The 18,494-nt window shown below is 31.4% G+C and overlaps 1 protein-coding gene, 1 long non-coding RNA gene, 1 other non-coding gene and 1 pseudogene across 3 annotated transcripts; 3 read left to right on the plus strand and 1 right to left on the minus strand.

The window, feature by feature from the left end:
- The first annotated feature begins 7,777 nt into the window (after positions 1–7,777).
- On the plus strand, positions 7,778–10,345 carry LOC106445171 (protein DETOXIFICATION 8). The gene is made up of 7 exons (XM_013886688.3): positions 7,778–8,237; positions 8,476–9,020; positions 9,102–9,188; positions 9,315–9,371; positions 9,455–9,693; positions 9,857–10,062; positions 10,161–10,345. The coding sequence occupies exons 1-7, from the start codon at positions 7,986–7,988 to the stop codon at positions 10,275–10,277; spliced, it is 1,503 nt and encodes a 500-aa protein (XP_013742142.2). The 5' UTR covers positions 7,778–7,985; the 3' UTR covers positions 10,278–10,345.
- Positions 10,346–12,052: 1,707 nt separating this feature from the next.
- Positions 12,053–13,818, minus strand: LOC125578344. The gene is made up of 2 exons (XR_007316431.1): positions 13,041–13,818; positions 12,053–12,615 (listed from the first exon to the last, which is right to left on the minus strand). It is a non-coding gene; the product is annotated as an uncharacterized LOC125578344 (long non-coding RNA).
- A 3,245-nt stretch (positions 13,819–17,063) lies between these two features.
- Positions 17,064–18,340, plus strand: LOC106422345 (annotated as a pseudogene).
- Positions 18,341–18,410: 70 nt separating this feature from the next.
- TRNAL-CAA lies at positions 18,411–18,494 on the plus strand. Its single transcript has one exon. It is a non-coding gene; the product is annotated as a tRNA-Leu (tRNA).

The following is an 18,494-nucleotide window of genomic DNA, read 5'->3' on the forward strand; positions in this document are numbered from 1 at the left end:
AAAGTAGTATTTAATTTAATCTTTACCCTACGTTATTTTGACCAAGTCATATCTAGCAATACAATATTACCGGATGATTACAGGAAAAAGGGACAGAACCGGATAACAATTGGCATAAATGATAGATATTACATTACGTCAAAATCAATGCTACTCACTTAATTTTGACGCCAAAGTTGGTTATTCAGCAAATTGACCCTTATTATTACCTCGTTGATTATTAATTGGATCCAAGAAATAATTAACAAAATAACCATGCTTTAGGAATTATGTCAGTTTCCAGCGCATGAACGTGTAATATCGCTTTAAAATCCTTTTTTTATACAAAAATGTAACTATAAGAAAGAAAATGAACTCCTTAATATTATTCAATGTAGGTTTCAATACATATTGTAGTCTAAGAAGTGTCTCATCATAATGTAGGCTTCTATTTTCCTATTTTTGAATTATAAACTATTTATTTTGTTATTTTTTTTAATTAAGGATTAATTAAAGGAAAATAAGACAAAAAAGGTTTTCTCTCATTAAACCAATAGTAATAACTTTTTGTTATATTTTTCCATTTTCCTCAAAATACAGTTTTTTTTTTATTTTTGTTGTTCAGAAACAAAGGAGATAAGAAATTAATTATTATTATAACAAAACAAAATTTTGGAAAAACAATGAACTTAAAAAGGTGTGTGTTTGAAGAGGATAATCAGCAAACGGTTAATTCAACCAGGTTGCAGTTTGATTTGTATAACTAGCTAGAGAGGTACGATGGTGGAGTCTCCAATTTGAAGCATGGTAGCAAATAAATTAGCTAAGGATAATATCTCCAATGGAGACTTGTTTATATGTCACAACTTTTATACATGTTGCAATTATTACTTTTCTGCACATTGATTATTGATTTGTAGAGCATTAGCATTAATATTATGCTCTGCATTATCCAATCAACATTTGTTAAAAAAACATTTAGAAAAATCTCTTTTATATTATTTGAGAAGTATTTTTATTAAGTAACTTTACTTTCATGTGTGATTAACCAAAATGACATTACTTAGGTGGCATCATTAGAGTCCTTCTCACATCCTTATATTAAAAACCCTTCATCACATAGATTTATTACATGTAATGCCATTATTCATTATTATTAGACTAAAATTATACTATATGTTTCGTATAGAACCGAAATTATTATGTCTTACATCCATTAGCAAAACCCAAAATAACCAATTTATTTGTCTTAACCAAATTTGAAATTTTATGTAGATTCACCCACTGTTTAACAATCGTGTTCTAAAATAATAGTTGAGCCATATATTGATTTTTAGAACGTATTCATCATGTACACAGACCAAAATTATATTAGATAATGTACATTACACTATGTTACAAATTCAATATTTCAATTTCAATGACCACAAGTTACTCATTCACCAAAATAATAATGTCATATGAGAATGACAACCACAACCAACATGTAGAATAATATATAACAGTTTTGCTAATGTCGTAAAAAAATTATCTTGCTAACAATCACTATTATTAGTAATATATAACATTAGCATATACTCTAAAAGTTATGGACCGAATTAAAAAAGCATCACATATTCAATTATATCATTAAAAGGGTTCATACATTAAGTCTATGTAACATTATTTGGGTCTCATTAGTTTGTACCAACTTGGAGTAGTGTTGAAGTTAAATTCAAAAAAAAAAGTAATCTTATTAATTTTCTTGCTAGTTATTTACATGCTGCATCAATGGGTACGTAAAAGGTAATTATATAAGTTTACAAAAAGGTAACTTTACATATGCAATGTTTAGTGATTATGGTATGTGTTAAAGAATGTATTTATGTAATATGTACAACTAATTTAGAAAAATAATTTGTGTATCTTTGACTCAATATAGCGATATTATTCTATATATACATATGTGACCATTGATTATAGTGTGTGTTAAGGAACATATTAATCTAATATTACCACTAATTTAGCAATACTAATTTTTGTTTATTTGACTCAATATACTAATTTTTAAAAGAGAAAATAATTAGTAAGCCTAGAGAATATTTTATTACGAGACATATATCATAATTTCACAATATATAAATAGATATGTCGTTGGATGCAGCTGTTTGTATATTTCTTACAAACAATTCATTTAAATGTTTGATGCAGTCGTTTCTATACTTTAGTTGTCATATGATCTATAGTCGAACTAATCACGTGTAACCACTATTCCATGTTTCTATAAGATCTTTGTGGAGCTTTGGTTGCTGTAGAAGATATTTAGTATCTATATAGAAGATTTGCATGTAGATTATGGTTATCATTCCAGAATTTTATTTTCCTAAATAAATAGTGAGTATGATGGAAAGTATTTTTGTTTATCTGATTACTTTTAGTCGTCGACAATTTTGGTTTTTTTTTATTTTTATTTCGAGAGAGCCTATTTTTTTAAATAAAACTATTACATATAAAAATATTAAGAAAAGTATTACTTTTAGTGGTCGACAAATTTTTTTTCATCAATTCCAGCACCTCAGCAAATGTAAAAGCTGAAATAAAATTTATACATTTATCTCTATATCAAATGTTAAATCTTAATTATATAACATGTATATATTTTTTACAATGACCTTTACATTTTTTTTTGTCATCAACAATACAGACTCATACTGACTCTGTAAACCAAACCGGGTGATCTGAATCCATGTGAACAACAAAAGACGGTTGCTTTCTAGCACTGCGCGCTAGACGATCCGCCTTTGAATTTTGCGTCCGTGGTACATAGATAATCTCTGATCGGGTGAAGCTCTCTTTCAGGGTCTTGATATCTTCTAAATAATTTGCAAAAGCTGGCCATTCTTCTGGTTCGGAAACCACATTTACCAATTGAGAACAATCAGTTGCAAACGTAACCTGAAATTGACGTAAATTCCTCATACATTCTATTGCCCAGAGCAACGCTTCAATCTCTGCATGAAGAGGCGATAGACTAGCCCTAACATTCCTCGCCCCCAACAATCCATCAAAACCTTCCAAAGTACTAAGCCAACTTTGTCCTGAAAAACCATCCCCCTCTTTCCACGAGCCATCTGTAAAACACCATCGTCCTGGGATCGACGGCAATATCGCATCTATTATTTGTGGTGTCGTCCTCTGGTCATTCACTACTTTTGCTTCAGCCCACAGTGTTGACTCTGTATCAGCCAATTTAAGCGTATCCATAGGATCCATATCCAAATTACTGAAAACTTTAGTATTCCTAGCTTTCCAGATATACCATAGTATCCATGCAAAATGATGATCCTCCATCTGCGGGAGAACTCTCCAGAATAGATGATCCATATTTGTGAAGAGGGATCTCGTTGGAAAAATATCTTGATTTGATGGTATCTTCGAAAGAGCCCAGACCTGAAGAGCTGGAGGACATTAAAAAAACACATGATTTGTCGATTCCTCAGGAGCTCCACATCTAGCACAACAAATATCCCCATGGATCCCCTCGCTTGTAAATTCTTCCGCACTGCTATACATCCTGACACCAGTTGCCATAGGAAATGTTTTAACTTTGGTGGGAACCGTATTTTCCAGCAGTAAGCCTTCAAAACATCAACTGTGGGACCAATCAGTAGCGGTGGACTTTCTCTATCTGGATAAATCCGCTCGACCTGATATCCTGATTTGATCGTATATTTTCCATTTTTTGTAAAGTGCCATCCATCTTTATCCACCCTCTGAGTCCTGCTCAATGGTATGCTTTCTATAAGTTTCGCATTCTGAGGATCCACCAATGTCCGAATTGCCTCTAAATTCCAAGTACGCGAAGTAGAGTCAATGAGGGACTCTACAGTAAGGTCCGGATATAAATTGTGTTGATTTTTATTAGCTGGTCTCGGGCGAGTGGTTGGGAGCCAAGGGTCATTCCATACAGATATAGAAAACCCTGATCCCACCCGTTTAATTAGTCCTTTGCTAACCAGAGATCTAGCAGAAACAATACTCCGCCAGCCATATGACGGAGAATATGAACGAATCGGTTCCAAGGGGGAAGCATTCCTATAATACCGACCTTTGAAAACTCGAGAAAATAAAGTGTTTGGCTTTTCTATCAGACGCCATAGCTGTTTACCCAGCATCGCCGTATTGAAATCAGTGATGTCCTTAAACCCCAAACCTCCTTCATCCTTATTTGCACATACCTTGTCCCATGATTTCCAATGCATACCCCTTGTGCTTCCCCCTGGACTCCACCAGAATTGTGATACCGCACTCGTTAGTTTCTTTACTGTTGCTTTTGGTAATCGGTAGCAGGACATCGTATGATTTGGTAATGCTGTAATCACTGATTTAATGATCACTTCTTTTCCTCCTTTTGTAAAGAACTTAAAAGTCCACCCATTGACTCGATTATTTAAACGATCTTGTACAAAACTAAACACTTGCATCTTTGAGCCTCCCATATTTTCCGGTAAACCCAGGTAGGATCCCATTCCTCCAAGATTCTGGATTCCCAAAATATCTCTTAATTCTTGCCTAACAGATTCTTCAATCTTATATCCAAATTGTATTGAAGACTTATCAAAATTTATTAATTGTCCTGAAACTGCCTCATATTCCTTTAAAATCCTGAGAATGGTTTGACACTCTTCTTTTTGAGTTTTACAAAAGAAAAGGCTATCATCCGCAAAAAGCAAATGAGAAATCGACGGGCAGGCTCTTGCTACCTTCATCCCTGTTAATTGATGCCCTCTCTCTGCCTTCTTTATATTTGCAATTAAAGCCTCAGTACACAAAATAAATAGATAAGGTGATAAAGGATCTCCTTGACGTAAGCCCCTACGGAGAATAATGCAGCCACGTGGTTGTCCATTTATGAGAACCCTATATTCCACCGATGATATACATTCCATCATTAATTTAATCCAATGAAGGTCAAATCCCAGTTTCTGTAATAAGGCCTTTATAAAGTCCCACTCCACTCTATCATACGCTTTGCTCATATCCGTTTTGATTGCCATATACTTTCCTTTACATGCTTTATTAGTCCGCAGTCCATGAAACATCTCCTGAGCGATAAGAATATTATCAGAGATCAACCTTCCTGCCACAAAAGCCGACTGAGTTTCGGAAATGAGCAAAGGAAGATAAATTTTCAGCCGCTGGCATAAAACCTTCGAAATAATTTTGTACCCTACATTACAAAGACTAATAGGCCTCAATTCCGTCATCCTTGTGGGTCTCTCTGTTTTTGGAATCATACATATATTAGTAATATTTAATCTTGTATCAATTTCTTCCGAAACCAAAAAATTATTCACCATCTCTACTAAATCATTCTTAATAATATGCCATGAGTGTTGGAAGAACATAGCTGTCATTCCATCCGGCCCTGGCGCCTTTTCTGGGTGCATCATAAACAAAACCTCTTTAACCTCCTCCTCCGTCGCTAGCCTCAACAAATGTTGATTCATCTGAGGAGTAAGTCCCGGTGTAACCTCTATAAGAAAACTATCGAATTCCGATGGGGAGGTGGTACTAAATAGATCCTCAAAATAATCAATTGCCACCTTTTCCACGCCAGTATCCTCTGTAATCCAATTCCCATCAACATCATGTAATCCAACAATTCTATTACGGACCCTTCGTTGCTTAGTTAGAGCATGATAAAATTTTGTATTAAGATCTCCAGATGAATACCAAATGTTCCGACTTTTCTGGTGCCAGTAATCTTCCTCGTCCTTATATGCATCTTGTAATTTCCTAGAAACCTCTAAAATATCCTCTTGAGACCTAGAATTATCTGTTTGGACCGCTTCAAGAGCTTGTTGTAATTCACTTATTTTTTCCTTTCCATAAGGGAGATTATCTTTCCGCCACTTAGCAATTTCGTGATGACAATACTAATTTTTTCCACGATTTTCTGTGATCTTCCTTCATCTCGTCTTTCGTTATAGTCTATCCAACCCATTGTAATTGATTCCATGAGACCCGCCTGTCCAATCCACCTCTTATCAAACCGAAATTGTCCTTTCCTTCTAGTGACTTTATCCTCAAGATAAGCCACCACTGGCCGATGATCAGAAGACACCAATCCTAAATACTCTGTAAAAGAACATGGAAATAAGGTGTGCCACTCTTCATTCGCCAAAGCACGATCTAGATGACATCAAACTGTCAGTGCACCTTTGCCTTTTCCTCTTCTCCCTTGCCATGACATTTTGTTCCCCCGTGCCGGGAACTCGAGTAAGCCACTATTCCGTATCATATTATTAAAATGAATAAAAGAATCCACACTCCTCAAAGATCCTCCATCTTTTTCATGATTTCCTCTAATCTCATTAAAATCACCAATAATAAACCAGGGCTTAGAACGCACTAGTCCATACCTAGTTAAACGTTCCCGCACTTGCTCTCGCATCTTTTGAACCGGATCCCCATAAACAAAGGTAATATAAACCTTTTTACCAAGAGCCTCTGCTTCCACATCAATCATTCGATTGCTAGAATATAATACCCTCACCTGATACTCGTTATTATAAAAAAGTGCTAGTCCCCCACTTCTCCCCAATGGATCTACTGTGACCAAATTATCATATCCAAAGTGATCTTGAAATTTTTGGACAAATCCTGGTTCTTGCTTTGTTTCTGCTAAAAATAGAAAATCCGGTTTATGTTTATGCCTTATCTCGCTTAAATAGCTTATAGTCCACTTGCTGCCCATTCCTCGACAATTCCAACTTAAAACTCTCATTTAAAAAAAAAAATCTTTTAAATGCTCCGAAGAGTCAAAATTACGGGTGTAATGATACCCTCTTTCTCCAATCCAAATATATTCCATTCGTTGTAACCATTCCATAAAACTCCATAAAAACTCAGAGAGAGCCAACAGTCACCTCTATACCACTTTGTAATGTTCCTTTCCGTACATCCCAAACTAAACTGTATTTGGTTTAAAGAGACCAAATGCAGCCATTGCATCAGCTGCACCAAAGAAAACCCCATTCTCCCATTTTGACCAAAAGAATAGAACATACATGTATTTGTAATATTATACAATGACCAAGAGTACCACTAGATATATGTTTTTGAAAAAAGCATATTATAAACACAGTAAAACTCAGCTGAATCCAGTTTAGTCTCACACATAAACACACCAATATTACACACACTTACCAATAGACTACTATGATTACAAAAATTCGCACCAAGATAGTATAAAAGGACCTTTATATTTCTAATATATATAGTTCAAACATTACAAACTCTTTCAAATAAATTTACCCCGCGCAGGGCGCGGATATCACCTAGTATTTATTAAATGTTAATGCTTTCCAAATGATCTTTTGTCAATGCTCTCACATGAAGCTTTTATAAAATCATTTGCATTTATAATTTATAAAATTAAGAAAAATATATAATTAATTCATTTATTTAATTTAATAGTATCATAAAATTATTTTTATATCCAGAATTTTTTTTTTCTAAAATAAATTTACAGTAAAACTATTTTTTAAAAATAGTATTTCACATTTAAAATATAATTTAATTATAAATTAAATTATATTTTAAATGGGAATATTAGTTTTTAAGCTTAGATTAGGGCCCTTCTAAAAGATCTTAAGACTCCAAATTTGTCTCGGAGGAGACATGGCCCGTAATTTTCTTTGCTTGAAGGACCCAAATATCAGTCTTCTTTTTTTTTTTAACACTAATCCAAATATCAGTTCTATAACTATATTTTCCTGTATAAAATTAGTCATGGTCGTGCACATTAACTTCTTTTTTAATTCTGCCAAATTCGACCAATCTTACAATTAGGACCGCGTCGCATCTTTATTTATTTGGTTTCACATCATCAAATGTCAACGACTTAGCCTTTTATTTCTCCAAAGTCTTAAACATTAGAGAAACATTTTGATCCCATCCAATTTTATTAAGCTTCTTTTCTTTCTTTTATAACAATTTTCTGAAAACGTTTGATCGAAACGATGGAAAAAGGTTTTTCATTGGTGCCTAAAGAAAATTTCAGAAATGAGAAATCTGCAGATCAAACGAGTTATTTATCAACAGAGATGATGAAGAAAGTTAGCTCCATGGCTGCTCCAATGGTGGCTGTGGCTGTTTCTCAATACCTCCTTCAAGTTATCTCCATAGTAATGGCCGGTCACTTGGACGAGATCTCTCTCTCTGGCGTCGCCATTGCCACTTCTCTTACCAATGTCACTGGCTTCAGCCTCCTCGTAAATTCCTCTTCTTCGTCTTTTCCCTATCTATGAAATATAATTGGCATGTACATTTCCTGTGGGCTTAGGATTATATATATTTACATTTGAATAAAAATAAGGTTTTTCTAATTATTTGGGTATTCGAGTTATATTTTTATAAAGTATCTTCTTATAAACTATTCAAATATTCTGATAAGTTTTTTTTTTTTGAAAACAAATATTTTGATAAATTCTTGAAATATACGATCGTCAGTTTGGGTTGGCAGGTGCGTTAGAGACATTGTGTGGTCAAGCTTTTGGAGCTGAGCAATTTAGGAAAATCAGTTCATATACATACGGCTCAATGCTATGTCTTGTCTTGTTCTGTCTCCCAATCTCTCTTCTTTGGGTTTTCATGGACAAACTCTTGGAACTTTTCCACCAAGATCCACTCATCTCTCAGTTAGCTTGTAGATACTCGATATGGCTCATCCCGGCTCTATTCGGATACTCAGTTCTTCAATCTTTGACTCGTTATTTCCAGTCACAAGGACTGGTTCTTCCTCTCTTCTTGAGCTCTCTTGGAGCTCTCTGTTTTCACATTCCCTTTTGCTGGCTTCTTGTCTATAAACTGAAATTTGGAATCGTCGGCGCTGCTCTGTCCATTGGTCTTTCGTACTGGTTGAACGTGGGTTTGCTTTGGGTTTTCATGAGAGACTCTTCTCTGCATCGCGAAACCAAGAATCTAAGAGGTCAAGAAATCTTCTTGTGCATGAAGCAGTTCATTGCCCTAGCGATTCCCTCTGCCATGATGACTTGGTAACCAAACCATCTACAACTTTATCAAGAAATAACTTTAAATCTTCTTTATTTTGACGCTTTTTTATTCTGTAAGTAAAGCTTGGAATGGTGGTCTTTTGAGCTTCTTGTACTAATGTCTGGACTCTTACCGAACTCAAAGCTCGAAACATCCGTGCTATCCATTTGGTATTGCGCACATATGTGTATTATATAACATTTTCTACAAATTCTTTACATAAACCCTCTTTTGTTTCAAGTAAGCTTTTGTTCTTTTTTCGGTCAAATAAGCTTTTGTTCTTTATCCTTAAACAGCCTAACAATGTCGTCTCTGCATTACGTTCTGGTGAATGCTATAGGAGCATCTGCAAGGTTCAAAATATACCCAGTTGATTAAAATAAATCTATTTTTAGATATTTCACTGAACCATTGTTTTTTTATTCTTTTATAATAGCACGCATGTCTCAAACGAGCTAGGAGCTGGAAATCCAAAGGCAGCTCGAGCCGCGGCTACATCTGCGGTTTTCCTCGGTGTTATCGATGCAACCATAGTAAGTATCACCCTCTACACCTACCGAGGAAATTGGGCTTATATATTCAGCAACGAAAGTGAAGTGGCTCATTATGCAACTCAAATCACACCCATTTTATGCCTATCCATTGGTGTGGACAGCTTTCTAGCCGTGCTCTCAGGTAGTCAATTTATATCAAATCAAAAGAATGTATACAGTATAAGGTACACACCGCAAGCATTGCTGAATGAGAAGCTCCTAAAGAGATTACTAATATTGCTACTTGACGCCCAAGAAATCTTATGTATTTTTTTAAAAAAAACCTAGAATTATTGATGCTTCAGGGGTTGCTAGAGGAACAGGATGGCAACATATAGGAGCTTATGCAAATATAGGTTCGTATTATCTGGCCGGGATCCCGTTGGGTTCGTTCTTGTGTTTCGTTGTGAAATTGAGAGGGAAGGGACTCTGGATTGGTATATTAATAGGCTCTACTCTACAAACAATAGTCCTTGCGGTTGTCACTTTCTTCACAAGTTGGGAACAAGAGGTATACGTTTGCTTTTATTTTATTCTTATTAATTACTCATATGATCTCTCTTCTTGTTATTGCTAGAATTTAGAATCTTGTTTTGATTTGGGTTTTAGGCAGCGAAGGCAAGAGACAGAGTAATCGAGGTGAAACCACAAGACAACCAAGAATTGCAAAGCATTTTACAAGAGGATGTACAAGTTTTGCTAAAGGATGTTTCAGAAAATGTGTAAAATCACTCAACATAATGATAACTACGTGGAGGTCTTAAATATAATTAATATATTGTTCGCATATTTTCTATTGATAGGAAATAAGAATTTGTTTATTATCACAAAAGTTGTTGACAAAAAAAAGGTTTATTAATCAATCTATACAAAAAAAAAGGTTTATTAATAGGATCCTATCTAATTTTAACCCATGTTATACTTTTTATTTACTACCTATGCCACTGATTTTGCAAAGATTTCCCTCTTCTATTGGCTCTTAAGGTCATTAAGGTCATTCCCGTAATTTAAAACTTAACGATTTTTCCCTCTTCTATTGGCTCTTACTTAATGATGTTCTGTAATAATAAAGACTAGATTTTGACCCGCGCAGGCGCGCGGGTGTATATTTTGAAAAAGATGTTGATATTTGTTTTTCATGTAATTATTAGGATTTGGAAAAATGAATCCGAGGAACATAACCGATACCGATCCAAAGATATAGTACCAAACCCAAACATAAATTGATTAAATATTCTAATTATTCAAAATTTTGTTATTTAGAGAACCGAATCTGATCCGAACCGAAGTATTTGAGTATCCGAATTTATCTAAAAATAGATTTATATACTTATATATATTAATTATTTTTAGATTTAACGTATATAAAACATCAAAAATGATACTTTTAAATTGGTTTAAATACTTGAAAATATATATAGATAGTCAAAAGTAAATATCTGAAATAGTTAAAGTATACTCAAATCACCAAAAATACTTAAAATAATTATTGATTTCGTATCCAAAATTTTAAATCAAGCCAATTGATATGTTAAGCTTAAGTATTATGGCATATGTTATTCAAATTTATACGTAATATATTATTTTATTTATACATTTTGAGAAATTTAAAATATATAATGATTTAAGACTTTAAAAATAATTTAAATTAGTTATCCAAACCCAAACCAAACCCGCAAAGATCCAAATCGAACTCAAACCAAAATTTAGAAACATTCTAATAAGGCTGAAATCTTTGACCCCGAAAACTCAAAATACAAACGATCAGAACTAAACCCGTATGGGTATCCAAAAGCCCATCCCTAGTCATTATTATATATTGTATTTTATCATCATATAATTAATCGTATTTTATATGTACCATCATATAAGTAATCATATAATTAATAGTATTTTATACATATCATCATATAAATAATTACATATATTATATTTTTAAAACTTAATATGAAATATGAAAACCATAATTTGAGTTGGTATTTCAAATTGGGCTTTGTATTATATTTTTCTTATATATATTGACAATATTTTTTTATAATGGTTATTGAAAAATAGTTTAGTAAAAATCCATTTTTGAATATATGTATATTTTTGAATCAATTTTTGATATAAATCAAATTTGAATTATTATTTTGATTTGAAATATGTATATAAAGTTTAAATTTTGTTTTATGGTTAGTTTAGAAAAAAATTTTTTAGGGAATTAGATTGACCCATTTTGGTATATTTTAAAAGTGGCTTAGATAACTTTCAATTTTTTAAAAAAACATAAGCCCATTACTTTTTTTTTAATACTACTATCCTTGTTTTCAAACAAAAATATTTTTTTTAAAAGACTGCAATCCATGTTTCCAAACACTCCAAATTTTTAAAAGTCCTATTCAAGTCTCCAAACACTCCAATTTTGTACTTGAGTTTTAATAAGATAGATGTAGGTCCAAACGTTGTCGAACAATATATATCGAATGTCTTTGAGAAATAGGTCCAACGACAAAATGATGTAGCCTTGCTAATCAATAACGTGGAAAACAATTATGTATTTATTGCACTATATCGTTTTACTTGGGATTCAAGGATACATATTTACTATGAAAATTATTTCACCTTTACATCATAGATTTTATAAAGATATTTTATTCCAACTGAATTGTAAATATTATATTTATATATTTATATGTAAATCTAAGCTAACAATAAATCTCTAAATCTTTTTTGCTTGATCACTACTCTAGGGATTTCCTAAACTGAATCCGAATATGCTAGAGAATTTTCTAAGCGACACTTAAAAAACTATCGCCTAACCTAATACTATATATACACCCATAACGTGCCTAACTTTTCTGAGTTTCTCACATCTACTCACAGCTACAATATCAAACAAAAACCTAAAATGTCTTCAATAATGTAAATTACCTCTTTGACAGAGTTGAGATAAGCCAAGACAGGTCCAAAATCCTTCTTCCACGGCTCTCCATAACTAATTTTTGGTATTAGCATGATCTTCCTTTTGTATTTGGTAAATGTTCACTTCCAACATATTTGTCTTTATCCAAATTTATCGAAGCTGTCAAATGAAAAATTCAAACACATATTAAAAAACTAATCATGCTGTAGTCAATGGAAATTATGATTTATATTAATGTAAAAGAAGACAAAGTTTTGACGGCAATAACTTATCTTTTATATTAAAGTGATGTTGTTCTCCATAGAAGAATGAAATCCATAATCTTTGTATTTGGAATATGAATATTTTCTTAGAACTAAGATACTCAAGCTGTAAATAATAACCTCAACAGTAGATAGGAATTGTCAAAAAGAATTTTAGGCTTTGTTGCCAATGTTATTTGGCTGTTGTTTTTCCAGAATTTTTTTTGAATAAATTTTAAAACGAACAGATTTTACTTGCTTCGGTTTAACTATTAACTATGGATTAAAAATAAAGACATGATATCAGATTTACCGATAACCAAAAAAATATATCAGATTTACCGTTTTGTGGTCTTTCAAATCTCCTTATGACTTTGTCAAAGAGATCTGAGAAGGTGAAGTCGACAACCATCTCAAACTTGCCAGCTCTTATCACGGATGGCTTAAGATCCGACATTCAAAACAAGCAAGAATTATTTTTTTAAGATCTTTATCTCTGCTAAAAGGAAAAGTTAGAAAAAAATCATCTAAGGAGATCGGAAAAGGTGAAGTCCTCGGTGGATCTACCGAGTTTCCAAGCGTTGGTTTGACTTTAGAAGCTAATCATAAAACATCGGTAGTTCTTTGATTTGCTACCCTCGATTGTCACCTCTTCAAGCAGTGGTTTCAATCTTTACCACCGCAAGGATTATGTGGCCGTTAATCTCATGAGTTCTATAGCTTTGATTTGTAGTTTCGCCATGGAAATCTTTGTATGATCAAGAAACATCGAGACATCAATTTTTTTTTCTTTCCTTTTCTGTTTTTTTTTTTAAATAACTGGGTCAATCAACACATTTTGTCGGTACAGATCTTTTTCATCTGGGCCATTCGGGCCGAAATTAATATTTGTTGTATTTCCAGATCTTTATCCTTTGTGGCCAGTTTCAAATTTTTTTTAATATTAACAAAAATAAACCCACATTAAAACATGATTAAACACATGATTATTAAAAAAAACATTTCTCAATATATTTTAAACATTCATAAAATATCTTAATATTATAATAAAACACATAAATATTTATTCAAAGCTTAGTATAATAGTTTATTAACAAATTAGAATTGTTTATAAAAATATTTTATCAAAAAAGATTTTTCATCATAATAAAAATTACCGATTAGAGAAATACCACTTTAAATTCTTTAAAAACATCAATCCAAATTTTGTAAAATAATACTTTATTAATAAATAATAATAAAGAAAGATGATAAGTTTAAGTTTGCTCCAAATAAATATATGAAAATATTACATTTCCCAATTATTTTTAAATTTTTTTTTTAAAAAAAAGCAGTATAAATGAGAATTGTTTGAAAACATAGATAACAATATAAAAAAGAAGTATAGTGTATTTTTAGTAATTTTATTAATATAATTACATTAATTGTCTTTCCATATTTCACTCATTTTAACAATTTCATTAATTATATTATCTCAACAATACATCACATCATTAATTATATTACAATAATAATAATAGTGTAAATTTTTATTTATTAGTTAATTAACATTAAGTTTGTGTCAATTATAAAATCAAAAATGTAAAATAACAAGGTTTTGGCATATGGTTAAACGTTCGGTTTTAGTTTGTTTTACTAATTTTTTTTATTTTAGTTTCAACTAGTGAAAAAATACGTAACCAAAAACATAATTCAATGACATGTTATGTGAATAAAATAATAACTTAAATCAAAATAATAAAAATATATTACATTTATTCTCATTTAATTTTTTAATCCATCTAATTATTTTACTAAATATTTTTTTTTCTATTTCACTTAATTTAGCCAAAACACATAGAAAAAATCATTTTTTTGTTTATAAAATTAGTCAGGCATGAACATTGGTTCTCCATTTAGGTACGGGTTATTCTTTCCGGGTATCATTTTTTTTTAAATTATGTCTTCTTAAATATTATAAATTTATGTGTGAGTTTTGAGTTGAGTCTTTTTGCATCTGGATGAGTTAGATTCTGATGTATAGGAACCTAAAAATATCTAAATAACAAATGTATCTGAAACTGGTTCGGATATTTGTACCAAAAATAACCATATACGTCCAGGTCTTTTTGAATACAATTTGTTATATTACGATTCATCTACAATATATAACACTAATTATGAAAAAAATATCAATGTATAAAAACTTAGAAATAGTTATTTGAAAAATTGTCCAATAAATATTTGTAATGACAAATAAATTTCTTTGTGGATCTTGTCTGAATATTTTAAAAAAAAAATTCATATCAATATTTTTTTTTTGGTTTTGAAAAAATCCTCCTATATATTAATTGAAAAGTCTCTTTAGTGACTTTTGCTAACGTGTCATTCATATATGCAGCTTGAGAAAAATCGTTATAATTTCATTGGTCAATGATTTTTAGTTTTCATTTATTTTAATCAAATCTAAAAAGGGCAATCCTAGAACCAATTAATGTTAGTTGCAAAACTATTTATATATTCTTATGCATAATCATTTATAGTATTTCATGGTAGCAATTATGGAAATTCTATATAATACTTCATCATTTATTTTTTCACCAATAGTCTATTTATAAATTATATGAAGTATGTTGTTAAAAAGTAGTTAATAATAATATACTAGCTTTATTTTCTATTATAAACAGTTGTAAAAAGCTTTATTTTCCTATATAAGTCATAATATATATATATATATATATATATATATATATAAATATAACATATAATTCTACTAAAAATATTATAATAACTATTAATGCATAATATAGCGAGTTTATAAATTATTTACATTAGTTTAAAATCATGTGATGATTAATATATATTTTATAAAAAAAATTAAAGTCATTTATATTGATTTATTTCTAATGGTGTATATAATAGTTTATAATTATATAAATATTTGATGATCATTTTTAATGTGTCAGTCAAATCATCAGTAATGATTATTATATCATTCATAAGAGCTTACAAATAAATATATAATCATCTGTGATGGTTAATATATATTTTGTTAAAATGTTAATGAAGGTTAACTGGTTTATAAATTATTTAAAATTATTAAAATGATTTAATTATTTTAGAAAATATTTTTCTAAATATTTTATAAAATTAAAAACTATCGATAAGGTTAACATGTTTGTAAATTATTTTAAAATAAAAAATGATTTAAGAATTTTATAAAATATTTTTCTAAATACTTATCAATGGTTCTTAATTTTAAACTAATATATAGGACTATTTTGTATAATTCTTAAATAATTGTTTAAGTTTAAAAATTATTCTTCATAGATAACAAATTATTTTCTTGAGTTATAAAACCACTTATTAGAATTTATGAAACTACTTATAAGGATTTTTAAATTTCTGAGAAATAATTAATAAAATATAAAATTTATTAATATTTTATTAATTATTTTGTACAGTGAAAATTTTTCATGTTTACTAACACCAAAGAGACATTTTTAAAACATTTTTCAAAGGAGAATAACCACAAAAATTAAATCAGTCCTAAAACAATCCAAAGAATATTAAGAATAAAAGTATATTCCTAAATTTATGAAGTTTTTTATATCCTTTTCATTAAATTAATAGAATTCACATATATATAGTTATGTTTCTTCTTAATAACTTTTGCGTTTTATACTTTAGTTACAAGTGTTGGTCTATTTGTCACATTAGTTCATATTTGTGATTTTAATTGTGTTATGGACGAAAATTTTGATATACAAACCAATTAAACTATATATATACATGCTCTAACGATAATGTTATAAGACAATTAATAAAATCTTGTTTTATAAAAGATGTAAAAAAATTCTAACTAAATACTATATAAATCCTATTTAAAATTTTAAAAAGTATTAATAAACAAAAACAATTTATTAAAAAATTATCTACCAAAAATTCACATTCAGATTTAAAATATTAAATTATATTATTGCAGGTCAAAGACATAAAATATTATAGTATATTAAAATTTAAAAATTATTTGTACCCGTAAATTTGCGGACAACCACCTAATATATGTAACATAATAAGGATTATATGTATTTTGACGTCGATTAACATCATCTTAAAGAGGTTAGATAAAAACCATACACTAGTACAGTATTCGAAATAAACGGAACTCAACCTGAGAAACTGTTAACGATGACGGCGTTACAACGTCTCGGTCCTAGGAAACTACGAAATGTTCTTATATCGAGTTTCCCCCAAGCGACGCCCAAGAAGCAAATAACGAATCAAATCAAAACAAATCGATTCAACGGCTCAGATCGAGTTTAAATTTCGTTCTTCTAATTTCTAGCCGAAGAGGTCGAAGCAAGCACGAATCGATCGGACACAATGGCGGATGAACGCAAACACGAAGAACCTCTACCTAATCTGGACCCGACGGTGGAAGTTGTCGAGAGGGAATCGCTGTTGGACAAGGTATCGGAGAAACCTTCATCTCCGTCGTCTCTAAGGTTTACCGTTTGTTCGGCAGAGAGAGGCCAGTTCACAAGGTTCTCGGCGGCGGAAAACGTACGCTTACGCTGGCTTAAACGCTTCGTTTTAGGGATCGGTGACTTTCTGGTGATGTGTAGATTGAATCAGGCATAGATTAAGCTTTAGAGCTCTATTGAATGATCTTCAATATAATTGCAGCAGCTGATATACTAATGTGGAAGAACAAGAAGGTCTCAGGTGGTGCTACAGTATCCTGGGTGCTCTTTGAATTGATTGAGTATCATCTACTTACTCTGCTTTGTCACCTTATGATCGTCTCTCTCTCGTTTGATTGAATTGATCGTTTCTATGGTCTAATGTCACCATGTTCCTTCACAAGTACATGTTCATGTTTAAATTCTATTAAAGTGGCGTAAGCTTGTTTGACTCTCTAATTCGTCTCCTCTTCAGTCTCCACCAAAGATTCCTCAAGTACACATCCCTGAAGAGCCTCTTCTTCAGCTTGCTTCGGGGCTCAGAATCGAAATCACCGTGGCTTCTTTTATCTTCGCGAGATTGCTTCTGGAAGGAATCTCAAGAAGTTCCTTTCCGTAAGTTTTAGACTGTTTCAGATATTCTCTCATCTTTAAGGTTTGCTTATCACTGCTACTGTTTTGATCAAATTAGGCTATCCTCGGGTTGTGTATTCTATCGATCTTGGGCGGATGCTGTAGTTTCTTGACATTGGCATACATAGGTAACAACAACTCATACTAGGACTTCAAGTGCCTCTTCGTTTATTACAACAATGCTGATGAATGTATTTGGTTTCTTGATTGTATTCAGCTTTGGTTCTGTTGTTCACTGTTCCTCTGATCTACGACAAGTACGAAGATAAAGTGGACTCATATGGTGAGAAAGCAATGGCTGAGTTGAATAAGCAATACGCTGTGTTGGACGCGAAGATGTTGAGCAAAATCTCAAGGGGGCCATTGACGAATAAGAAGAAAGATTAGGAGTTTTGCGGGTTTTTTTTGTATACGTGTGCACAATTATCTTGTTTCTCTCGATTTCTACTTTTTAAGTTTGGTCTCTTTTTTGCCTATGATTAAGGTTTTGTGTTATGATAACAAAACATGTTTGCTCTCGTGCTACATAAATATATGGTTCATGGTACATTTATCTCCTACAAACGATCTTTGTCTGTGTGGTGTTTTTTTCTAACACGCGTATTTAAATAAAAAGCTCAACTTGTTTGTCAATGTCAGGATGGCCGAGTGGTCCAAGGCGCCAGACTCAAGTTCTGGTCCTCGAAAGAGGGCGTGGGTTCAAACCCCACTTTTGACA

The sequence above is a fragment of the Brassica napus genome, chromosome A9 (assembly GCF_020379485.1).
Source record: "Brassica napus cultivar Da-Ae chromosome A9, Da-Ae, whole genome shotgun sequence".
NCBI lineage: Eukaryota > Viridiplantae > Streptophyta > Magnoliopsida > Brassicales > Brassicaceae > Brassica > Brassica napus.